The following is a 26,567-nucleotide window of genomic DNA, read 5'->3' on the forward strand; positions in this document are numbered from 1 at the left end:
CTGGTTGGCACCCTTCACCAGACCAAATCATCATCCACAACCAGCATCACTTTTTTCTGGCTCCAACATCCCCCTCTCATCAACAGTCACAAATCTTGGGGTAAATATGGACCCCCAGTTCACCTTTGAATCCCATATCAGCGGGGGGAAAATGTGGATATATGGATATCGTTATGAGTTGTTACATATCGACATATCTGATATCAGCAAAAAATCCAATATTGTCCATCCCTGATACTGTGATATTATAACTGATGGTTATCGTACCGTGTATGTTTGCTTACTTACAATACTAAAAAGAAAATTAAGTTATTTTGGAAAGGAGAGACTTTTTACACAAACTTCCATAAAAAACAGTTTAAGTTTTAAATAAAGTTATAAAACGTTTGTTTAATCAAAAAATTCCTTTTCATTTTCACTCCTTTTTTCTGAGACATATCTTACAGTGAAAATCTCACACCATTGCAGCCCTACAACATAGTGTGGCAGTGTGTGTAGCATGCAACTCGACTGATGTGCATCATATGACCTGTGTCACCTGACGTGACATTACGTCAGAGACTTTAAAGCCAAACCATGGTGTTTTTTGTCACACATGCTTTTGTTGCCTAAACATCAGGAAGTAAAGCTAAAGACAAAGTGTTTCCTAAGTGCATTTTGAAAAAGCCTGTGTGCATTAAACAAGCAGAGACTGTACCTTGAACACTCACTGAATAAAAGTTAACTGACATCATTGACTGAGAGGAAAATAAACCTTTAGGAAACGTGTCTGATTGTTAAACAGCCATTCTGTATTTCTGGTGCCGACCAGTGAGGGTGGCAACCATTCACAGACTCGTAAACTCACCGCTCACATCTCTAAAAATAGACGACAATGCACACTGACACTCACACCTATGGGTGCTTCAGAGCTGCCAGTTCACCTGACTGACACATCAGTGGAGTGTGGGAGGAAACCAGAGCACCTGGAGGAAACCAGAGCAGACACTGGGAGAACATTTAAAGCTGTACAGAGACACACAGAGAGTCCAGCTGGAGGCTCACACAGTGTTAAACCACTGCTCCTCTGTGCTGCACACTGACGGATATGAACTCAACTAAATTACAGAAATCTGATTTAAAGTTTTAGAACTGGGGAGGTCGACTGTTAACTTTTTATCGGTTAATTTATGACAATATTTCTGATTGATGATGTTGGTATACAGGTTTCGATAATCAACCTTGGTTTCTACTTACGGTTAATGAATCCTCATGTTTAACGGCGCTGCAGTAACAGTTGAACTTATTGAGTTTAATGATAGTGTGAGCAGAGGAAGCTTGTCTTTTTGTACCTACAGGGCTCAAGACTGTGACTTTTTAGTCATATTTTGTGACCATGGAGCACCACTGCGATTTGCAAATATTATTAACGTATGAACTGGAGAGTTATTAGTTTGTTTCCAGCTCACAGTGAATAAATCATCATGTTTCACAGCTCTGCGGCAACAGTTGAAGTTTCTGTTCACTAACGTCTGACTGCTGACCGGAAGCTTCGAGTTCACAGCAAGAACATCAACACTTCCTGCCAGAGACGAGCCAGGTGCTTCAAAATAAAAGCACAGGTGGTTCTGCTTTGATTTATTTTATCATAATAATGCCTTACTGAACTGTATTCTAACAGTAATTTATTTAACTATATTACAGTAGCATTCTATTTCACTTTATTATGACAGTAGCTACTTTATTTTACTTTTTTTTGTGACTGTAGTTCATTCATTCATTTTGTATTTCAGTAGTCTACAGTAGTTACATCATTTATCGTGATATAGGCCAAAAATATCGCAATATTATTTGTACACTATTTTGCCCGCACTAGGGCTACACATATATGACATTGAGATATTTTTTTATTTTTTATTTTTTTATATTCAGAATCTCTTTTGCAAGGAGTCCTGGCCAAGACAGCAGCATAATAGTTCCACTAAAAACACAATAGGTTAAAACAGACAACATGAAACAAACAGTTACAAAACAGTTGGCAATTCACTTCAAGACAGTATAATCACCAGCAGCGCTCAGTAACAGGACACGTGCATTCAGTACTCAAATAGTCCTTAATCCTACTTTAAAAATGTTCCATACTTGGCAGGTAATCCATTTTAAAATGTCTCTGTAACTCACACCAGGACGAGGGTGCGAATACTTTAAAGGCACTTTCACCAAAGACAGCTCGTGTTCGAGGAACGACATACATAATTTGTCCATCTGACTGAAGATTACAGCTCCTGGCGACTTTAGGAATCAAGAGAGAACATAAATAAGAAGGCAAATCACGCAACAAAGAGAGAGACTATATATCTTAAACCCATTTAGTCGTTCATTATTGATGATTATTGATCAATAACAATAGTCAATTGACTAGTCAGTCAATCAAAACAATCGTCATCTCTACAACTTTCTTGCATCAGAGATGGTCTTTGGTCAGAAATATTGTTATGTAACATTCACAACTCTTTTTCAAAGTTTAAAGTCTACAGCCCTATTGGGACGGGATTAGTTTAACGTGGAGACGTAGGGTAAAGTAATTATTACCAGGGATTTTAGTCCCGTTTGAACGCGCCATGTCTGTAATCATTACAGATAATGTCAGTTAAAATTACGGCGACTTTTACCTTCTGTAAAAGGGTCCGGAGAAAATACCTCGGGTAATATTAATCCTGTGCAAACGCAATCCTGAGACATCACCTTTAAGGGTACTTTTGATCTTTGACTTTATATTTTCCATATTTTTGTACCAGAAATATGGAAAATATAAAGTCAAAGATCAAAAGTACCCTTAAAGGTGATGTCTCATACATGTATAGAAAAAGACAAGTTTGCCAAATGTAATATTTATGATAGAACGTATCGTTCTACGTTAAACCAAAGAAAAGAAAATAAATAGATAAATAGTTTTCAGTGAAGTGCCTTTGAGGAGATTTAAAAATAATGAAATGTATATTGTGTATTGAGATATAACCTAAAAATATAGTGATATCATTTTCAGGACGTACTGTCCAGCTCTCGTGTGGATGTGCTGACAGTTTCAGAAAATATGACAAAATTCATTTTTTATAAAAGTTACCAACTGTAGCTTTAAATACATAAAAGATTATCTACAGTTATTATGTAATGAAAATAATTATTTACGTTGGTGTGGCCAAATGATGCAGAAGAATCAATGTTTTAATTTTGTTTGCATCAACAAATGTGCAGCAAATTATCATCGCTATCATTATTATTATTATTATTATTATTATTATTATTATTATTATTATTATTTATTTATTTAATCAGTCCTTCACTTCAACAATAACAATGTTGTAAACATGTTACATGTTAAGTATGTTACAGGTTACATGTGGACACTCATGTCAAGTTGAATACCAAGCTCAGTATAAACTGGATGGATGAGTCAAAGCCCCTCCCCCGCTCTGCACTACATGTCTGTGACATCACCGTGTCGTGGGACCTCGGGGACTGGGGCAGCGCTGCCTCCACAGCCCCTGTTATGTAACTGGTTTCCCTCAAACTGAGGCAGGCAGGGGGCGAGAGACTGGTTTTCTTCCTGTCTCCTCCTCCTCCTCCTCCTTCCTGCTCGCTATACATTAAGCCTCAACCTCAGAAAACCAGGACGCTGCCTTGCAGCAATGAGCTATGGGAAAATGGAGGGGAGGGGGAGGGGGGTGTTAGGAGTGGACGTCAAAAGAGGTCACGTCTGGCTGCGGGCGGAGATTATAGCTCTGTATGTACACACACACACACACACACACACACACACGCAGGATTTTTACTTTCTTTGGTTTGTTGTTCGTGTGTTGCACGAACACATGGTTGTTTTTATGAAATGCAGTTGGCATTTACAGAACCTTTTTTGGCTTCATTGGATTAAGCTTTGCTTTTCTAAAGAAAATAACGCCCACTCAGAAAAACTGCCTTTCTTCCAAGAAAACACTGATGCAGCGACTCATAAACACTAATATATCTTTGGAAGGCTGCTGAAAACTAATAAAAACCACTGGCTGCCAAAATCATAACTGGGTTACTGGGGGAAACTCTTGTAAACAAGGTGAGTGCTTCCTGGGTAATTTTATGTGCGCCTGCTCTCTGCACTCCAGGGAAATATTATTTTTGGTTCCTGTTTCACACTCAGTTCTGGTTAGACGAGATTTTTCCTTCCTGTCCGGCTCCTCCGGAAATTTCCTACATGAAAGCATCACATGCATGTTCTTGAAGACGAGCGACGGATGAGTCACGGCTCGGCAAAAAATGTCACGTCTCCTCCAGTTGAATGTGATTTGCTCAGAAACAAAACGTGGCGTGACAGGAGGGTCGTACGAAACGGGAAGTGGTGCGTGATGCACGCGGTGTGGTGAAGGAACCTTTACTGTTAGTGTGACATTTTAGGTGAGCCTTCTGTAAGTGCAGGACATCACTCACAGTTTGTCCTGAGCCCTGAGCACTGCTCTGATTTTTCATTTAACCTTTATTTAACCAGAAAAACACTCTTTTTCAGAAGCGTCCTGGGGCTGAGGTATCATGATCGCGTACAAAAATCCAGCAGTGGAGCTTTTAAACGGTCCAGAGGGACCAATGAGTGCAACTTTTTTGCAGAGGACTCCACATATAAGGAGCTGCAGACATAAGTGCTCACTTGCCAAACTCCGTACGCACCCTCCTCGGCCAGCGGTTCCCCACTGGTCCAGATTTCACCTTAGTCGTTAGTTAAAGGTCTCACAGTTTGATCACACATGCATCTGGCCCTGTCATCGAGCTGTCTCTGTTAAATATTCATTCACTTTCTGTAACCACTTATCCTGTGAGGGGTCGCGGGGGGCTACCCCAGCTGACACCGAGCGAGAGGAAGGGTCACCAGAGCATCGCAGGGCTGACACAAAGAGACCTCAAACCTACGGATAATTTAGAGTCACCAATTAACCTGCATGTCTTTGGACTGTGGGAGGAAGCTGGAGCACCTGGAGGAAACCCACGCTGACACAGGGAGAACATGCAAACTCCACACAGAGGGGCTCCCCCACCCTGGGATTCAAACCACGAACCCTCTTGCTGTGAGGTGATAATGCTAACCACTGTGCCACCGTGCCGCCCTGCTGATAAGCAGCTATCCGTTATTCACTCTTCACTCTGTGCTGCACATTCACTGGACTTAAAATAAAGTGTCTTCTACAAACTTGACCCACTTTTGGGACCTGACCACTGATGTGTGTCCTGGTCACCTACCTTAACCCAGGGTGTCTTGACCTGCAGCTCGGGCCCCACAAAGACTCATCTGACGGTCCTCCACTGAAGCAGATGATGATGCTGCCCTCATCCTGGACACACAGAAATAAGCGTGCAGTTAAAGCAGCCACACATGAACACAATGCAGAGACTCCTGGCAGCCTGTCATGTGTAACTCAATCCATGGTGTCACACATTAGCACCACAGCTCAGCCTGCAGGGGCGGCTATAGGCTGATACCCAACATGACATATCTGATGCTGTCCTGTAACACATGCATGATTCATATCAGGTCTGCAGGAGCATTTCTGGCATACTTTGCCACAGTTTTACACACAGACCGACTCGGATATGTCACAGCAAAGGAATGCGCACGGCAGCATATCAGAGGCCACATATATAAGTGTACACAGCAGCCTATAGACTGCCTATATGTTGGCACAGAGCCCTATCTCTGTACCTTCACGATTCCTCTTGGATAACAGCTCTCACGCACCCGGGCTGCACAGCCATATAGGGCAGAGCGCAGGTTAACAGTTTCTTATTGCAACCATCTCCACCGTGCACTCTGGAGCCCTACCTGACCCAGGTGCGTCAACACACCGACAGAGAGGGAAGCACATGGCAGTCCTGCAGGGCGGGCTGCAGACGGCTCACACAGAGCTGCAGCCCGGTGCGCGGGCAGCTTTGCATTAACCTGTATGTACAGTAGAGTGAGAGTGAGCAGGCCGGCGCACAGCAGCGGCCGGGTTGACATGAGGACAGCACTCACGTTGCACCGCCGCCCCATAAAGAAGCTGATCGGCTCCTATATGAACAAAGTGACACTCACCAATGCTCGACTTGTGGTACAGAACCGCCTCCTGTGCCGTCAACATAAAGCCCCGTGAGGAAACAACAGCCGGATTAACACGTGAAGAGAAAAATAAAAAGCAGAACCAACAGAGATAGACGCGAGTCCAGCCGGTTAACAACCGTGTCAGCCGGCGGAGCTAACGCTTCTCCCGGTGTTAGCCCCCCGTTCAGTCCGCTGTGAGGTGTGAGGAGACGGGAGCGCCGTGTCTGTCAGGGACTGCCAGAGCCATGGCCACGGTCTGCACGGGAACTCTACGGCGTTTATTAGCGCTGTGTGCTCGGTCCTCCCCCCGCCTGTACAGTACGGGTGAATGCGGGTCAGGAGAAGCAGAGCTGCCGCCGCTCAGCTGCTTCATTAGCAGGCTCCGCTGCGCCCTCTACCGGCCCGACGGCGGCCCTGCACCGTGGGTTGCATAATCCCGGGGGCCCGGGGAATTAAAGGGGAATGACACCCGTTTATACCTGACAACAACATGCAGAGGAGAGGTGGTGAGGAAAACATTCACATACAGCTACTGGAGTATGTTATGAACTTAGTTTAGGGACTGTTCTTTATTTATCAGAGGACAGTGGTTGCATAATCCCCAGAGCCACTGAATTAAAGGGGTATGACACCTGGTTATACCTGGGAACATGCAGAGGAGAGGTGGTGGGATAAACATTCACATAAAGCTACTGGAGTATGTGGTGAACTTAATTTAGGGACTGTTCTTTACTAATCAGAGGAGGGCGGCTGCATAATCCCCAGAGCCAGTAGATTAAAGGGAAATGACACGTGTTTATACCCGGCAACATGCTGAGGAGAAAATAAGCAGTTAGAACAAAACATTCACATAAAGCTACCTAAGTTTTTGGTAATCTTAAATTAGGGACTGTTCTTAATTTATCAGAGGAGGGCGGCTGCATAATCCCCAGAGCCAGAGAATCAAAGGGGAATGACACCCGTTTATACCCAGCATCAACATGCAGAATGTAAATAAGTGATGGGAATAAACATTCACATAAAGCTACTTAAGTGTAATTGTTGGTACAGTTTGCTGAGGGACTGTTCTTTATTTATCAGAGGACAGTGGTTGCATAATCCCCAGAGCCAGTAGATTAAAGGGAATGACACCCAGTTATACCCGGGAACAACATGCAGAGGAGAGGTGGTGGGATAAACATTCACATAAAGCTACTGGAGTATGTGGTGAACTTAATTTAGGGACTGTTCTTTACTAATCAGAGGAGGGCGGCTGCATAATCCCCAGAGCCAGTAGATTAAAGGGAAATGACACGTGTTTATACCCGGCAACATGCTGAGGAGAAAATAAGCAGTTAGAACAAAACATTCACATAAAGCTACCTAAGTTTTTGGTAATCTTAAATTAGGGACTGTTCTTAATTTATCAGAGGAGGGCGGCTGCATAATCCCCAGAGCCAGAGAATTAAAGGGGAATGACACCCGTTTATACCCAGCATCAACATGCAGAATGTAAATAAGTGATGGGAATAAACATTCACATAAAGCTACTTAAGTGTAATTGTTGGTACAGTTTGCTGAGGGACTGTTCTTTATTTATCAGAGGACAGTGGTTGCATAATCCCCAGAGCCACTGAATTAAAGGGGTATGACACCTGGTTATACCTGGGAACATGCAGAGGAGAGGTGGTGGGATAAACATTCACATAAAGCTACTGGAGTATGTGGTGAACTTAATTTAGGGACTGTTCTTTACTAATCAGAGGAGGGCGGCTGCATAATCCCCAGAGCCAGTAGATTAAAGGGAAATGACACGTGTTTATACCCGGCAACATGCTGAGGAGAAAATAAGCAGTTAGAACAAAACATTCACATAAAGCTACCTAAGTTTTTGGTAATCTTAAATTAGGGACTGTTCTTAATTTATCAGAGGAGGGCGGCTGCATAATCCCCAGAGCCAGAGAATTAAAGGGGAATGACACCCGTTTATACCCAGCATCAACATGCAGAATGTAAATAAGTGATGGGAATAAACATTCACATAAAGCTACTTAAGTGTAATTGTTGGTACAGTTTGCTGAGGGACTGTTCTTTATTTATCAGAGGACAGCAGTTGCATAATCCCCAGAGCCAGTAGATTAAAGGGAATGACACCCAGTTATACCCGGGAACAACATGCAGAGGAGAGGTGGTGGGGAAAGGCATTCACATTAAGCTACTCAAATATAATCTGAACATTTCTTAGGGACTGTTCTTTATTTATCAGAGGAAGGGTAGCATTATCGTGGGACCTCGCTGAACTAAAGGGGAGTGACACCCGTTTCTACCCGGGAACATGCTGAGGAGGAAAAAAAAAAAACATTCACATAAAGCTACTTAAATGTGTGGTAAACAAAATTTAGGGACTTTACTTCTTTACTTCGCAGAGGAGGGAGGCTGCATATTTCCAAGAGCCAGAGAGTTAAAGGGGAATGACACGTGTTTAAGCCTTAAGACATTTAAATGTGGTAAACCTCACTAAGGGATTGTTCTTCATTTACTGGCACTGTTGAAGTAGAAATTAAACAATATTCCATGACCGTACTTCGGTAAAAGTGAACGTAGAGACGTGATTAGACGCAAATTGCCACCGGATGCCGCAATGGATGCAACGCAAAATACGAACGAAGCAAGTAGCGTGATTTTGCATCATGCGCTTTTCGTAAGAGTTGAAAATCGTGCGGCGATGGTATGACGTGAGGACATACCAGCAGAAGCTTATTCAGCTATTCAGTGATTTCACGCGCTCATGACGGGAGTTGTTCATGTGAATGAGGCGAGTCAACACAAAATATTCCAGTGATCAAACTCGCGGAGTAAGGGGACGTGAAAATTCGCATCGCATTAGGTGTGAACACGACAGTATAGTTATTCGAAGCGGAGGTATCTTCAGCTTCTTATTCGTACCCTTCATTCTTTAAATAAACCTCATGTATATTGTTACAGCTAATCATTTTGTTTGTGTGTAAAACCTTCATCAGCAAACTAACCAGTCATTACAGCAGTAAGATGAATGTGCAGTTAAAAAGGTATATAAGTTGAAATGTCATGCAGTCGAGGTATAAAAATGGAAATCATGAATCAAAGTAGAAGTGCTTCAGTAAATGCACCACTGGGATTATCCTGTGTTTCTGCCTCAGGGAACGATGAGATAAAAATAAACATTGATCGAATTTTTTAGAGAGAAAAAGAAAAGGAAAGGTACGGGAAGTAACTTGACAGAGAAGAAGCGAGCGGAGGTGGAGGCGAGGTAAAGTGGAGGTCACATACTGTGAGTGTTGAGCAGACAGTTACCCTGGGCTGGTTTCAAAGTATGAATTGTTAACTCAGAGCTTTTTGTGATTCCAGGATAAATCTGCCCCGAGCTCTTCCTCAGAGTGTTCGCCCGGGGCTCAGATGGGTCGTCAGCACGATGGAGGAGGAAACTGAAGTGAACTGGAGGCTTTGGACGGAGTCTTTTCTGCACCAGAGGAGGTTTCTGGACAGATTCTTCATCCTCCCTCGAAACATAACCAGCAGAGTTAAGATGATCCATGTAGGGCTTGTTTTTGATCACAGACATGTTAGCAAAGGTTTCTGCTCCCTGACTTCAGAGGAAACTGTGTGGGTTCAGTACATTTACCGAAATACTGTCCTCAAGTACAATCCTGGGATTCCTGAGGTATTTTACTTGAGTATTCTAACGTCATTCTACATTTAAGTATTATACATTTAACTCCACTACTGAACCTTTATCGGACAACTACAGTGACTCTGCAGAGAGAGATTTTAGAATTCTGTCCACTTTATTTGGAGCACCTCCAAATCTGAGGTTCTCTGCCATCAAATGTTGGATTGTGCCCTCTGGGTTGGGAGTGAGTTACTGTCTCAATCGAAGGAGTTTTGGTTGGAGGATGTGCAGATCGGTAGGCAAACTGTAGCAGGTCCACTGTGCCGGTTAGTGAGGAGCAGATGTGATCCTTCATCAGCCGTTCAAAGAACGTCATCACTGCAGAGGTAAGAGCCACTAAAATGTAGTGGAGTAGAGGTATAATGCAGCATAGAATAAAAGTACTCAAGTACAACTACCACAAAACTGTACTAAAGTAAATGTACTTACTTTTCACAGATGAAACTTTGTGATATTTCATCTACAGACAACACCAACAGACGCCATCCAGCGGCGTATCCTTCCACCGCAACAGGTGTCATCCAGCCACGTTACAAACTGACGCCCAGCAGCATATCATAGCACTGTGAAAGGTGGCATTTGGCATCAGAGTCAGACACCGAAATCACTGACAAAGCGGTGGTATTTGGCGAGTTCAGAGTGAGAACGTGTTGAATATCCATATATCCATCCAACACATTCTCATCCCAAGATGTCACATATCGTGGCTTTGTCAGAGGACTTTCACGTCTATATATCACGTGCTAGGTGTTGTCCTGCGTCTGCTGTTGATGTTCTGGAATGCTGCAACCAATGCCAGGATGTCAACTATAGGGACTGTCCAACTCCCTTTATTACTTTGTTGCTTTTGGCGTAGGTTTCTGAGGCACAAATCACTGACAAAGCGGTGGTATTTGACGAGTTACAGGATAACTCTGGTATTTTTCAACCTGGGCCCTATTTCCCCATGTGTACGTGTGTGTATGATTCATAGGTACAACTGGTTCTAAAATTGGTTCAGTATTGAGGGAGGCGGGAGCCGCGAAACGAGCTAAAGCGGTGATGGGGGCAAATGCGTCCCGTATAAGTTTGCGCATTAAAAGTGCTTTTTAATTTTAATTTATCTCTGTAAATAGCATAGTAAGCGTTTCCCTTACCTCTGGGCTGTGATGTCATCTCGCGAGAGCTTTGCTCCACTGTGTCTGTAGCTCTCTCTACTCGTGGGGCAGCCGTTTTCTTGAGGAAGAGGTGTTTTGGGATTGGATGTCTTCTCTTCTTCGGCTGGCTGTAGTCATCTTGGGAGAAGTGAGCACTGCAGACCCGATGGTCTGCAAGGCGCAGTGTCTGGACAGGAGTGTTAGCATCCATTTGTAGCACAACTAGCCACAACTTCAGCATCTTGCCGTCCGACAAAGGCAGCCTATGAAAGCTGTACGGGGTGTTGCGCGACATCCTGTTCTTGCAATTCAGATAAGCACAAACACGAACCATTGTTTTCAATCGATGCAGTAAAACTCTCAACTGTACTCCGGGACAACCAGCGCCACTCTGAGCGGCGCTCTGCATGGCTCCTCTGTTTTCTTCCAGCAACAAGCAAAGCTCTCGCGAGATGACGTCACAGCCCAGAGCAAGTGAAGGGTAAGGGAAACGTTTAGTATGCTATTTACAGAGATAGCACTGGTGATCTGAACCGGGCAGTGGCGAAAAAAAGCACTTTTAATGTGCAAACTTATACGGGGCGCATTTGCCCCCGTTACCGTTTTAGCTCGTTTTGTGGCTCCTGGCTGCATCTGCCTCCATCAATACTGAACGAATTTTAGAACCAGTTGTACCTATGAATCATACGCACACATACACATGAGGAAATAGAGCCCAGGTTGAAAAATACTGAAGTTATCCTTTAAGAGTGAGAACGAGCTGAATATCCATATATCCATCCAACACGTTCTCATCCCAAGACGTCACACATCGTGGCTTTGTCGGTGGACTCAAGTGCCAGGTGTTCTCATGCGTCTGCCAAAACCAACGCCAGAACCCCAGCAAAAGTTCATGGTTAGGTTTAGTAAAAAAAAGCATGATTTGGTTCTACGTGCATAAGGGACATGAACACTGGGTGAAAGTCCGCCGTTTGTTGGACCCCTCCACCAGCCCTCTCGGCCGCCCTATAGGGACTCTCCAGCTCCTTATATCGTCACAAGCAGCGTGTCTGATGCCAACAGACAGAGCAGCGGTATCTGACAAGTTTGGGGTGAGAACAGGTTGAAGGTCCATGTCTTCATCAATAAACAAATGACACCAGACAGTTTCTTTTTCCTGTGCATCAGTACTTTTTATTGCAATAATACATCTGCATGTTAATATATATTTACACACACACACACACGCTCACGCACACACTCACGCACACACATTGTCAATGATCCGAATAAAACAAGAACATTTGGACAAAAACCACTGAACACATGACATGAGAAAAACCCCACAAATTAACCACCAACTGCCTCAACCTGAACTCAAGATGCACACACACACACACACACACACACACTAAAACACACACATGCTCACATTCAACAGCACTTCCTGCTGCCACACACACTCTCTCAAACACACACACACACACATACTCTGACATACTGGACACATGCAGCGTTTTGTTCCTCACACATGCACACGAGCTCGAGTTCCCACGAAGAGCCACTGAGATACTAAAGGTTCTTTGACTCGATGTTAAAAGTGCGGAATATTTTTTAATCGTTAACACTGATGCTGCCGTTTAGCGACACTAGCAAGACTCAACTGAACACAGACAGAAACAATCCAACAATTACTTTCACTATTACAGTAACCTGGTAACGTCTCAGGGAAGAAGAATCATACTGATATAGTACCAAACAGACTCAAGACCGATCGTTTAAATGACTCTTGTGATATACTGCATTTGTCTCTATATATACTATGTACAGAACATGAACAGGTTACATACTGTAGATTTTAAAGGGTTTACATTGTCACATGGAACAGCTTCGTTTTTACAGCCACTACATATTCACTAAAAGCCTCTCAGAGATCCACATCTTAAATATTCAGATGGCTTGTGTCACGTCTGGATGTTTTCTGTTGACTCTGCTTGTGTTTGTGAGGATACATATCGTATACTAACAATAACTATCTTTAGCAGGACGAGGGATATGCAACAAACACAACAAATACTAGAGCTGAAAACATACTTTCTTTTTTTGTTGTTTTTTTTTACGCACGATGCACAAAACAGCACTTTTTACAATCATCTATTGCAATTTTCTTTACAGATAACAGATTTTTAACAGTACGACTTCCAGTAGTTTGCTGTGATATGTCAATAAGTAAAGATGATGGTGATGATGAAGAGTAGGAGGACGGTGATACAGTGGCACTGCCTATAGAAACATGCTGAGGGCAAGAGGAGTTGTGTGTCCCTCTCTTTGAACAGGTGGGTATTTAAGTAGATAGATGGACGGACGGATGGATGGATCACTGGGTGGATGGACAAGAGGAGGATCTCTTCTTCTTCTTCTCCTCCTCTTCCTCATTTTATCCAATGGATATTGTTGGTGGTGAGATGCTTCACTCCTCCAGCCCCTCTACTCGTAGAAGCTGCGATCACTGCAAAGAGGAAGAGGCAGAAGTTGTTTCAGTTTCCTGTTGGTTGCGTTGCGTTACTCCCCCAAAAGCAACTCCATATTTAAAGGGATAGTTCAGACTTTTTTGAAGTGGGGTTGTATGAGGGTCTTATCCACAGTCAGTCAAATATAACTACGAGAAACTAGCTACAAATTCTACAGCATCTATACAATCAGCACAGTTTCAAGATTAGAGTCACCAATTCAGTATCTGACCAAATGTCTCACCTTCTGTTCCTGAGATATGACGTTAGAACATGATGATGTCACAGTAAAGCTGAACTTTGACCTTTTGACCTTCATTATTTTGTTAGACATTTGGGTGATGTTTCGTCATAATTAGTGTATGAATTCTGTCAGTGTAGGACATCTGTGCCAAATTTTACGACAGTTCCTCAAGGCAATCTTGAGTTAGCGCGTTCACGAGAATAAGATGAATGCAAGGTCACAGTAACCTTTGACCGCCAAAATATGATCAGCTCAATGTTGAGTCAAAGAGGATGTTTGTGCCAAATGTGATGAAATGCCAAATTTGACAAAATTTCCTCAAGGTAGTCGTCAGTATGTTCATGAGAATGAGACGGATGTACAATCACAGTGACCCTGACCACCAAAATTAAATCAGTTCATTGTTGAGTTTAAGCGGATGTTTATGCCAAATTTGAGGAAATACCAGCACGTCATTCTTGATATAATGCACTCAAAAATAAGACATACAAGATCATAGTGACCTTTGACCACCAAAATCTGATCAGTTCACCATTGAGTCCAAGCAGATGTACGTGCCATGTTTTAAGAAATTCTCTAAAGGTGGTCTTGAGATAGCACACTCATCAGATTGAGGTGCATGCAAGGTCACAGTGACCTTCGATCCCCAAAATCCAATCAGTTAATCCTTGAGCCCATGTGGACATTTGTGCCAAAGTTGATTAAATTCCCTCTGGGCATTCTTGTTGAATCACATTCACAAGCATATGACAAACACAGTGACCTTGACCTTCAATTACCAAAATCTAATCAGTTCACCCTTGACTCAACGTGCCCGTTTGTGTCAAATTTGAAGAAATGGTGTTCTTGAGATATCGCATTCATGACACTGACACGGATGCAAGGTCACAGTGACCTTGGCCTTTGACCACCAAAACTGATCAGTTTATCGTTAAATCCAAGTGAATGTTTGTGCCTAATTAGAAGAAATCCCTTCAGGCTGTTCTTGAGATATTGTGTTCATAAGACTGAGACGGGTGCAAGGGCACAGTGACCTTGACCTTTGACCAAGAAAGTCTAACTAGTACATTGTTGAGTCCACTTTGGGCCAGATGTGACGAAATTCCGATATAATAGCTTCACTTCCTCATCAGTAATGGCTGTCTGACAGAAAGAGTAAAGCTGTGAAAATATTCTGAATATAGCGACAAACTGGGGGCGTGCTGACTGACATCTACTGCAGGTAACACACTGTGGTTACACACAACCCTACTTCAAAGATCTGAACAATCCCTTTCAGATGGGCCCTTTATAGCAACCCTCATGAACTCCAGTGTACTCACACAACACCAGCACAACGCTGGGCGGTGTCTTGAGTGAAATAAAAAACGATGAGCAGGCTTTAAGTGGCTATAAAACAAGAAGAGAGCCACAACACAACACCATCACTCACTGATCTTTGGAGAATACTGCACTCTGTAGACGGAGGGGCGCCATCATACTACGGCAGCCCTCAATCCTCCAGCACACCATCCAAAAATAGTGCTGACAGATTTCATCTGAGCCCTGCAGGCTTTCACTCCAGCCATCGACTCTGGGATCTCAGGGTGTCTACATTCATCAGACACTTAAATTTAATGCTTTTTAAGACCTTTTAAAGGACCAAATTTAAGACTGATTTTTGGACAAATCGTCTTGTTCTTGTTCAAGCATTACAGGTATGTATAAATAAGTAGATTTTATGTAGGAATATGGCTATTAGAGTGAGTCGGGTTCATCTTCAAAATAAGTGACAAAGAAAATTAAAGATGGATAACTTACCTCACATTTATATTTATATTTAAATAAAAAGAGCTGGTGTCACTGACTCATGAAACCTGCAGCACTTTAAATTTAAAATATAAAAACTACAAATAAATAAATAAATAAATCTTAATACTCTGTTGAATCACTCATGTTCAGGAATTAATACAGTTGAGCTACAATATTAAGAACACTGCTTGCAACAGTAAAATAACGATGAAGGGGGAGTAATAATGTAACGTGACATTTAAAATGTCACGTTACATAAATTCAATAAATATGAATGGTAATGGCGGCTTTAGGAGCAGATCACCGAGGGTAAAAATTCCACAGAGATGTATAACAATCCATTTTACTAATGAAAGAGGTGTGACGATGGAGGGGTGAAGAGCAGGTTAAAGACAAGCCAGACTATTTAAATTACACTTATTCTCTCACAAATTACAGGCTGGATTCATGAGAAATACAAAGCACTGATGCTCTGTTCGATGACGTTAATGGTTTTACTGATACAGCCCCACTCTCATATAAGACCAGAAGCTAATGGTGGCTAACATTAGCTATTGTTAGCAAACTTTACATAAAAACTGCTGCGTCACTGACACTAATGAGTTCACCTGCTGATTAATTTTATGACTCTTCTCTCTTAGCATCTACTGTAATCATGCAAATATCACTTGTGGCCACAGTAGCGACTGTTAGATAGCGTTAGCCAAAGTTACCTTTAGCCAAAGTTACACAGCATTGGACAAAGTTACCTACCATTAACTAAAGTTACATAGCATTATCCAAAGTTACCTACCATAAGCCAGTGTTACGTATTGTTAGCTAAAGTCATTAGCCAATGTTGCATAGCATTAGCCTATGTTACATACAGTTAGCCACAGTTACCTACCATTAACTAAAGCTACATAACATTAGCCAATGTCACATAGCATTATCCAAAATTACCTACTATAAGCCAGTGTTACGTATTGTTAGCTAAAGTCATTAGCCAATGTTACATAGCATTATCCAAAATGACCTACTATAAGCCAGTGTTACGTATTGTTAGCTAAAGTCATTAGCCAGTGTTGCATAGCATTAGCCTATGTTACATACAGTTAGCCACAGTTACCTACCATTAACTAAAGCTACATAGCATTAGCCAATGTTACGTATTTTTGGCCAAAGTTACATAGTGTTAGCCAAATTTACATAGCATTAGTCAATGTTACAGTTAGCCAAAGTTACATGGCATTATCTAACGTTACCTTATTTTATACAGTCTATGGTTACCTACCATAAGCCAAAGTTACATACTGTTAGCCAGTGTTACATAGTGTTAGCTAACGTTACATGGCATTAGCAAATGTTGCATAGCATTAGCCAATGTTACATAACGTTAGCCAAAGTAACATCCCCTTAGCCTCGCTTTAACCTTTAAAATGAGACACGGTAGTGCAAAATGAAATATTTGTACCCTCAGTGTGAATACTTTACATGTAAAATGGACTCTACGCCCTGAAACAGTAGTAAAACAGTTATTTGGAGTTATTTGGAATCAAAACCCCGTAGAAATAAATATAAATGCTAATCTACTAGCTAACGGGAATGCTACAGGGTTTGTACTCTCTCTACCTGGAGGCACTAACGTTACTCTCATTGTTTTGCTGTTGACCTTACCAGAGATAGGGACAGAGACCGAAGGCTTAAATTCGGATCTGATCGCCATCGTTCACCCTGGTGATTGCAGAATGAAGCCGTTAAGATCAATCGTTGGTGACTGGTTGTTATTAGCCTTTTTGTTTCTGCCCTGTTGAGTCTGCTCTGTGTGCACAGCCTTAATGGAGTCAATCAATATGTGCTGTTGTGTGACATTACTGTTCACAGTCAGTCAGTGGTGATCATAGAGATAATAATATAGGAGGAAACAAGCTGAAGGAACAACATGAAAACAGATGGAGATGAGAATAAAAGAAGAGGGTGAGTTAATGGAGGCTGTTGACAAGCAGTGAAAATGACTTGTGATTGATGCAGAGCGCTTGTACTCACGCCCCCTCGTCTCGGAGCAGAGACAGGAACTTGGACACTCTGTAATCCTGGTCCATCTAAAGACGGAGAGAGAACAGAGGGTGAGACGGACTGAGCAGTGTGTCGTCAGCAGCAACAAACAGTCGTGCAAATAATCACTAAAAGTCAATACGTTGCGTCGCATCACAAGTCTGTCAGCGACCACAGCTGGTGCGTCTGTGGAGCCATCAGAGAGCACAGAGCAGCTTCACTAACCTTCAAGGAATAGTTTCACAATTTATGATGTTATAATCTAAGAGAATTTTTTGTCTTATGAATTTGTGAGTTTTTTCCTACGTAAATTTGTGACTTTAATCTCTGAAAGTTTTTTACTCACCAATTTACAATTTTAATCTCAGAAGTTTTATTCCACATAATCAGAGAATTTTCTTTTCTGATAAATCTATGAGTTTTTCTTTGGGAGTTTAATCTCAGGAAATATCTTGAGTTTTTTTTCTCGCCCATTTACAATTTTAATCTCAGAAGTTCTGAGGTTTCTTTCATTTGAGTTTCGGACTTCATAATATCAGAGAATATTCCTTTTTTTCTAATAAATTCACAACTTTAGTCTTAGAAATTTCATTTTTTCCCATGTAATTTTATGACTATAATCACAATGTTTTTTTATTTGTAAGACAGTTTTATTTGTAAAACAGTTTTTTCTTGTAAATTCTTTACTTTAATCTCAGAGAATTTTAGATTTTTGTCTCACAAATTTATGACTTCATATTCTCTGAGATGTATGACTTTATAATCTATGGGAATGTTTTTTTATTTCTTAATAATTTCTTATTTAGTTTTTTTTTCCTCGTAAATTTAGAATTTTATTGTCGGAAATTCAGATTTTTTTGCCACATAAATTCAGGACTTTATAATCTCTGAGATTTTTCTTTTTTCTTAAAAATTTACAACTTTAATCTTGGTAATTCTGAGGTTTTTTTCCACATAATCTTATGATTTTACAATCACAAAGCCTATTTTTTCCTTTATAATTTTGTGAGTTTTTTCTCATTAATTTGTGACTTTAATCTCAGTGAATATTTTACTTTTTTTTTTTCTTATAATCCGGGAATGTTTTGTTTATAGAAATTTTTCATAAAGTTTTTCTCATTGATTTACTACTTAAATCTTGGAAATTCTGTTGGGGTTTTCTCAAATAAATGTATGACTTTATAATATCAGAGATTTTTTTTCTTATACATTTGTGATGTTTTTCTCATCAATTTCTGACCTTAATCTTAGAGAATATCCAAGTTTTTTTTTCTTGTAAATTAAGGACTTTATCTCGAGTATACTGAGTTTTTTCTTTGAATATTCGTGGGATATTTCCCCCTCGCCAGGCTCTGTGTTTTTGTCTTTTTACCCACAATGGTCCTAATACACCATCGTATAAGTCATGAACTCTTGTTTATATCAGCATCAAACAATAACTGGCTTTTTGCACTCTATGATTTCACTGTGTTGCTGTTTATATATATATATATATATATATATATATATAGATACTCTTTGTATATTTATATCTGTACATGTTAGTCAAATGTTTATGTTGACCTGCTCAGCTTTGTTGTCCTTGTTTGTCTGCCTGTTTCTGTTTGTACACTGAGAGCAACAAACTACTGTGTTCACACTAACTCTGCTGCTAAAGCTTCTGACTGTAATTACTCGTGTTCTTCTTTTCTTTACTTCAGTGTGTAAATTTATCCTCTAACATCTCACACATCAGCCCTGCAGTGTATCACATCGCAGTGTGTGCACGCTGCTTTACGTGAGTCTTCTGTACCTGCAGCGACATCTCGATGAGCACCAGGAGCTTCTTGATGCCGATCCACACTCGCTTCCCTTTGAGCTGCTGCGCGATGCTGGCGCGCTCTTTATCTGAGAAGCTCCCCAGCAGCTGCAAACACAACAAAGACATGAGAGAGGCGGAGCTTCTCAAGGCTACCTCCACAACCTCCGACCCAGAACGCAAAATAAAGAAAAACTGTTGGTGTAAACATCCTGTTAATTATGTTGAAGGGTCTTACAAGGCTGTGTGTGTGTGTGTGTGTGTGTGTGTGTGTGTGTGTGTGTGTGTGTGCTCCTGAGTATGGGGGATGGTGATGTATAATTTACCACATTCATCTGTTTGTCCTTGTGTGAGCTGATGATCTTTACCTTCAAGCAACCAAATGTGTTGACTACATTAAAGTGAAGGCCTGCGTGTGTGTGCACGTGTGTGTGCACGTGTGTGTGTGTTTATACCTCTAAAGCGTCGACTAGCTGCTCCCCAGTAGATATGTTGGGGATGTGGATGGTGGTGCTGAAGGCGTCCAGCATCTCCATCTCCTGCAACACGTCCTTCCTGCTGGTGGTGCCGATGATGAGCAGCTTCCGACCCTGCAGGAGGAACAAATGCTTTCTTTTGTCCTTCCTTAATTACACCACATGGCAAACTCTCCACTCGATTTCCGTGATGAGTGCAGATTAATCGTCCGTTTACGAGCTCAGAATGTAAAACTCATGAGTTGTAGCAGCTCTGACCACAGGCACAGTGCGGATTTTCATTTCAGCAGATTTATTCTGGGTCATGGTTTGGTAACTCTGAGACAAACAAATGTTCTGTTCCAGCTTCTGCCAATCGAATTAAAGAGAGAAAGATAGAGAGATATCCAGGACTCCAGATAAATTCAATTATTTGCTGATGCAATAAAACAATAAACGTGCACAGACACAGGAAATAAATATGATGAAGTACCTTTTGGTTATTTCCTGATTATTACATAACGTTCAGCTGCCATCTCAAAGCACTCTTCTTTGCTTTGTTGCCATGAAAAGAGCCACGCTCACATTGAAAGCTAGCAGCTGGTTAGCTTAGCTTAGCATACAGACTGGAAACGGGGAAACAGCTAGCCTGGCTAGAGGCTTTGCTAAAAAAAATGGTCAGGCACATAAAACCACAACGTGTCGTTATTTAATTTCAGTTTTTCTATGGATGAAACACGTGGCTGCTTCCTGATGCTTCCATATTTTATGCTAAACTATGCTAAGCTAAGGTGCTACTCTTGTGCCAACTTTAAAGGGATAGTTTGACATTTTGGCAAATTTGCCTATTGCGGTAATCCCTGTAGTCATATGAGTAGGTACATTACCTTTAATTGACAGTGCGTGCTGTTCTGAGATTGGTGGAGCAGAGCTGCCCGCTGAAATGGAGGTGAACGGTACAGCTCCCTCTCTCCCTCAAAACTAATACAACATCAAATGACTCCAAAACGCTCTAGTGGACAACACATGGTTTGCGCATTCCTCACGCTATGAAATAATAATGTATAATTAAGTAACATTACGACACATGAAACAAATACTTGGAACTACTTTCTTGAGTAAACCACTGGGCGGAGTGACACAGTGCGCAGCTGAGACAGTGCCATTGTTATTGCTTGTAGCCATTTGTGGTATCGTCAGCTGGACACACCAGAAGGTTTGAGGAAAGTTTACAGAGTGTTGTTGTAAATCATGGTTTACACATACATTGTAAAAGGCTGCAGTAACAAGCCGAAGACATGGAGCAGAGTGACGTTTCACGTAGTTCCAACCAGTAATACGGACAGGATGAAACAATGGCTATTTGTGCTTGACCCCAACACGCCTGTGGAAACAGTCCGGAAAATGTTTGTGTGCTGCTGCCATTTTTCACCGGAGGACTACGCTGAAAGGACGGAGTGCAGAAGCTCAGGAATGGTTCAAACTCCTTTCTTGAGAGACACTGCCACACCATCTGTCGGCATCACTAAACGAGCAGACGTGGTGAGTGATCGTTGTGTATTTTGCTCAGCAATCTCTCTGCTGTTACATTACTTCCATGTTGAGTAACATTAGCCTACAACCCAAGCATGGTAAATAAGGCTAAAATGCAAATGTTGTTGTGGTTATGTTATGGATAAGTGCTGCCCAGAGCATATAGTGAAGTGACTGGCATTACTTCTCATTGTTGGGAATAAACAGACTGCTAGGGAACATTTTATGTTGTTGTTCCCTCAGGAGTTGTGGTGATTTACGCTGTTTGAAATCACTCCGCCCAGCAAGTACTGTATGTCTGGAATGTAGTTCCGGCTCTGGATGTGGCTTCAAAACAACTCTGTCTCGTAATATTACATTATTATTTCATAGCGTGGTGAATGTGTAAGATACAAGTTGTCCACAAGAGCGTTTTGGAGTCATTTGATGTTGTATTAGTTTTGAGGGAGAGAGGGACCTGTACCGTTCACCTCCATTTCAGCGGGCAGCTCTGCTCCACCGATCTCAGAACAGCACGCACTGTCAATTAAAGGTAATGTACCTACCCATATGACTACAGGGATTACGGCAATAGGCGAATTTGCCAAAATGTCGAACTATCCCTTTAAAGGGTGTGAAGGCAGGTTGTCGCAAAGCAACAGTAACCAGCACCACATTGCAGCCTGCTGACCAGAAATCCAGAGTTTGGAGTGAATCTTATTCCAGGCGTTGTTTTTTAAGTGTGACAGGTCGTACAGCTCTGTGTAACCCTAAAACTATGATGTTCTCCTTCTCATCTATCAGACTGATATTCACAGAAGAAGAGATTGATATCAGCCGGCTGTGATTGTTCAAGTGTACGTTGGGTTGAGTAAAATGTTCCTGGTCATGAAGGAACATGTGATCCAGTGACAGAGTGCGGCTCATCAACGTGTTTTAAACACTGAAGCTCTACGACTCGACTCGATACACACAGCTTTGTTAGTAAGATCTTTTCGCGTGAGCTTCAGATGAACTCTGACCTTTGGCGGCGCCTTCTTCAGCAGCACCAGCAGAGCCTGAAGCACCAGGTTGGAGAAACGCGGCCCGATGGGGACGTAGTCCAGCAGACGCTCGATGTCGTCCACCACCACGCAGCTGAGCTGAGACTTGTACGCGTCATCAAAGACCTGAGACAGAGGATGAGAGGAGGGGCGGATGATGAAGACGTGGACGAAGGGGAGAGACAACAGTTCCATGAGCCGCTGTTTAAATGTAGATGTCTCAGTGTTTGCTGACACACTCTAAGGGTTAAAACACACTGCAGCACGTACCTTTTTGATTGCCTGGCACTTGGAGATCTCAGAGTGTCCAATCATCTTGTCTGGAGAGCAGATCTTAATGAAGGGGAACTGTGAGTCCTCTGCAATCTTAGCTGCCAAGGCCGTCTTCCCACTGTGGGGTGGACCTGCGGAGAAGGAAGAGGAGGAGGAGTAGGGGGAGGAGGAGGAGGAGGAGGGCTGTTAGAGCGGAGGGGGGCTACAATTTACCGTCTGCATGTCTTTGTATGTACGGAGCTATTCAGTGTGTGAAACCAGGGCTGCTGTTTGAGGCATTTACTGCAAATAATCGTTATCTTTGATTAAATGCATTTTTATTCCAGCCTGGTGCTCGTCCCTTACATATGGTTACTGTGACTCTGTGAAGACTTTGCACCCGTCACCTCTGCAGCAGAGATCTGGGGAAATGAGGACTCAACTTTCTGTGTTTAAGTTTGTCAGAAATGTTGAAATGATTCATGTAAAAATCAGGTTTATTACAGGTTTGTGCCTCATATGAATCCTCTCTGAATCTCCGACCCAATCGTCAGAATAAATGTGGGCACTGTATGTTTCTGCACACCACATATACGTTACAGTTGCACGCTGTTATGTAGTAATTTTAGGTTTCATCAACACTGTGGTAACTGTGAGGTTCGTTCTGGGCAAAAACCACTTGGTCATGTTCAGTAAAAGATCATGTTTTGGCTTAAAAACACCTGGTTTTGGGGGTAAAATCCCTGCTGGAAACACAGCGATGTCTCCGCAAAAACACAACCACTTTTTATGGAGCTATCCTCGGTAGAAAACAGTGACAGGCTGCTAAAAAAACATCCAAGTTTGGGGGCTGAAAAGCTACTAGAGAGCAATGACTTGCCACATTACAACCAGCTTGGCAGGGATCATGCCATCAACCATCAACCGTCCCCTCCACCTCCACATGACAGAAGCCTTTTTCCACAGTCTCCTCAAGGCGGGAACATCGCACCATTATGTCGTCATGCCATTCTGTGCATAAGATACAATCGTAGAATGGGGGGAAGTGTTGTCTCCCCTTCAAGCTGGCAGCAGAGGTATTGACAGCACAGAAACAGTGTCTGTATGAACAGGATAGCTGGGAGGGCAGGACCATGAGCAGGACGGTGTGACAAGATGTTATGTGTGCAACCCCTTGTGGGAGATTTAAAAAGCAGTTAATAGCAGTTAGCAGCTAACTCAAAGAAGAAGAACAGTGGCTGAAAATGTCCACATATTGGGAAAACAGTGAGATCCAGGAGCTCCAAGAGAGAATGAGATCAGCCACCATATAACAGGGACTAACAGGGTAAATGATTGTTATTGACATAATGAGAGCTGCTGAAACGTATGTTATATATCACAAGATAGGTTGATGCTATTGTGTTACAATGCATGCTTCTTTGGTTCCAGGGTGTCGGCACGCTGTCTAAAATCACACCAAAGCAACATGATGCCGCCGTTTTTTTGGTTCTGTGTAAAAATGCAAAGAAGACGTAAAAAAAGGAATTCATAGCGGCTCTATAGCGCCACCTCTGTGTGAAAAGGGCTAAAGTCAGCTCACATATTACGTTATTTAAGAAATGTTAATATCAGAACATACAAATGAAATGTGTCTGTGATTTATAGAAACGTGCAGTGGTGGGAGAAGTGTTCACTTCCTTTACTGTACTAACACCACACTGTGAAAATACTCCTGCATTGAAGATGTTACTTACGTAGAAGTAATTATCATCAGAAAAATATTCTTTAATTTACTTTGAGTATAAAAAGTAGAAGTACGCAATGCAGAAAGCTCTACACCAAAAAACAAACAAAAACAAAAACACACCCAAAAACTCAAAATTATTTTAAAAAACCCCTCTAAATTATGTCCAAGAAAAAAAACGACCCAAAACCCAAAACACCTCTCAATTACTCAAAAAAAGAGAAAAACAACAACACAGAACCCCCCCACACCCCCAAAAATTATTCCCCCAAAGAAAACCTCAAAAATAATAACAACAATAAAAAAATGAAATTATTACCAAAACAAAACACCAAAAGAAACAATATATTATTCCAAAAAGACCCAAAAGCCCTCAAAATTATGAAAACAAACAAACAAACAAAAAAAACACACCCACAAAACGAATCATTTCAGCTGTACTTGCATTAACCTTTTGGCCGATTACTTTACAACAAAACATCATATTTTATAAACTCTTCTCATGTTTTTTACTCAAAAATCTGAATTTGTAAAGTAACTAAAATTATCAAATAAATGTAGTGGAGTAAAAACAACAATATTTCCCTCTGAAATGTGCTGGAGTGTAAGTAAAAAGTCGCCTGAAAAGAAAATACTAAAGTGAAGTACAAGTACCTCAAATTTGTACTTTGATCTACTTAGTTTTATTCCACTGATGGAAACGTACAGTTCCAACATTTTCTTCTGACGACTGAGCTAAAAATCTCGACAACAGATGTGGTTAACACTTTTTTCTCCATCTGAATCAAACTTTACGTTGATGTCACTGCGCTGGAAAAATCACAGACTCAGAGAATCTTATTAAATCTTGTGGAAAGTCGGACAAAATCACCAATTTAGGTGAAACTGTGAAACACCAGAAGCTTTTTATTGAACTAAACTGTGAATTAACTGTGACTTTTGCTGTATTTCCCTGAGTGTGTGTGGTTTCTCACCCTCCAGTAACACGGCCACCAGCGGTGTGCGGTCACTGTTCTTAGTCTGCTGCACCAGCAGCTCTCCGTCGTCCAGGACGTGAGTGACGGGGTCGCCCCATTTGATGATGCCATTCATGATGTAGCTGGAATAATCCTCCTGGTTCGTACCAAACGCCTGGAGAAGGACACAAGGAAGTGTTGGCAACTGTGCTCTGCCTTTTCATTCGATGTCAGGGACATAAACTCTAAGATGACCTGGTACTCACAGGTTTGATGTCGTTGTTGAGGGACCCCATGAAGTCGTCTCTGGTGACCTGCAGCTTCTCGGCCCTCTCCATGTCCACCTCCACTGTAGATGTGGCCTGGAGCAGAACAGACACAAACAACTGTGTCAGAACAACGTCAGGTCAAAGAGGAGCTGTGACGATTATAAACACCATATTCAGTTTACACGTCACCAGGAGTAAGACTCAGAAAACTGTTTGATAATGTGTGGCTCATAGACCATGTGAAAGAAGTGGATTCAGCCACCGTGACGTCAGTCTGCGAGGGCAGAGACCACAAGCCGCTGAGCGACACGCCTAAAGTCTGTTTGACTCGTTGCTGTCATATTGTGTCTGCTCATCTGTCCCTGCAGATAACAAGATATAAATCCCATGTACTGTGAGTAAACAAAATAAATGTCTGTATCACATACAGACCGCAGACACTCAGACACAGAGATGTCTGTAGATGAGGACTGGGCTGTGACTAAATAAATCAGGTAGACCTGTGAGTTACATCAGAAAATCTTCTTTTGTCATTTTTCATTATTACTTTGCAAGCCTTATATTTGACACTATTTTACACTGTGCAGCCTACAGCTGCAATAATACAAGCTACAGTAACTGTTTTACACACACACAAGTGTTGTTTTTTCTTCTGTGATCCAAGTGTCCTGAAGCCCCAACACTTGGATCACTACGGACGAGCAGTATGGAGATATTTTGTGGTTTCAATGATGTGTTTTTGGACGTTTGAATCTGGGGCGCCGTCAGCCTCCATTAGGTGGAGTTGTGTTGCTACCTCCTCTCCCCTTGGATCTCTGCAAGTGATGTGAGGACTCTAAAACTTCACCTGAGCCTCCCTCGGCATATGGGTGAGTAGATGATGGCTGAATTTTCATTTTTGGGTGCACTATCCCTTTAAGTCTGCACCTAAAGCGGACTCTCTGGAAGCCTGCAGAAGGTCCGCTTTAGGCCCCTACTGAACTGGATGAATCGTGGATTTGGAGCCCTCAGTACTCCCAGACTTACTTGGGAGCAGGACCCAGGAACGGACCTGTACATGCAGTAAAGTCCGGACAT

At 42.0% G+C, this 26,567-nt stretch overlaps 2 protein-coding genes across 5 annotated transcripts in view; both read right to left on the reverse strand.

The window, feature by feature from the left end:
• Nucleotides 1–6,444, reverse strand: part of LOC117268254 (thyroid hormone receptor alpha) — a 177,382-nt gene extending 170,938 nt beyond the window's left edge. For all 3 annotated transcript variants that reach the window (XM_033644538.2, XM_033644536.2, XM_033644537.2), the window contains exons 1-2: nt 6,092–6,444; nt 5,260–5,351 (exon numbers count right to left, since the gene is read on the reverse strand). The gene's annotated coding sequence lies outside the window, so the exon portion shown is untranslated. The remainder of the gene's footprint in view (nt 1–5,259; nt 5,352–6,091) is intronic.
• Nucleotides 6,445–12,067: 5,623 nt separating this feature from the next.
• The window catches only part of LOC117268831 (vesicle-fusing ATPase), a 69,082-nt gene continuing 54,582 nt past the window's right edge, over nt 12,068–26,567 (reverse strand). For both annotated transcript variants that reach the window (XM_033645538.2, XM_078161304.1), the window contains 8 exons: nt 25,488–25,583; nt 25,240–25,396; nt 22,558–22,691; nt 22,267–22,413; nt 19,733–19,867; nt 19,272–19,385; nt 17,471–17,526; nt 12,068–13,409 (listed from right to left, as the gene is read on the reverse strand). In XM_033645538.2, the coding sequence (XP_033501429.1) occupies nt 13,388–13,409; nt 17,471–17,526; nt 19,272–19,385; nt 19,733–19,867; nt 22,267–22,413; nt 22,558–22,691; nt 25,240–25,396; nt 25,488–25,583 (861 nt within the window). In that variant the 3' untranslated portion in view covers nt 12,068–13,387. The remainder of the gene's footprint in view (nt 13,410–17,470; nt 17,527–19,271; nt 19,386–19,732; nt 19,868–22,266; nt 22,414–22,557; nt 22,692–25,239; nt 25,397–25,487; nt 25,584–26,567) is intronic.

This window comes from Epinephelus lanceolatus, chromosome 18 (assembly GCF_041903045.1).
Source record: "Epinephelus lanceolatus isolate andai-2023 chromosome 18, ASM4190304v1, whole genome shotgun sequence".
Lineage (NCBI taxonomy): Eukaryota > Metazoa > Chordata > Actinopteri > Perciformes > Serranidae > Epinephelus > Epinephelus lanceolatus.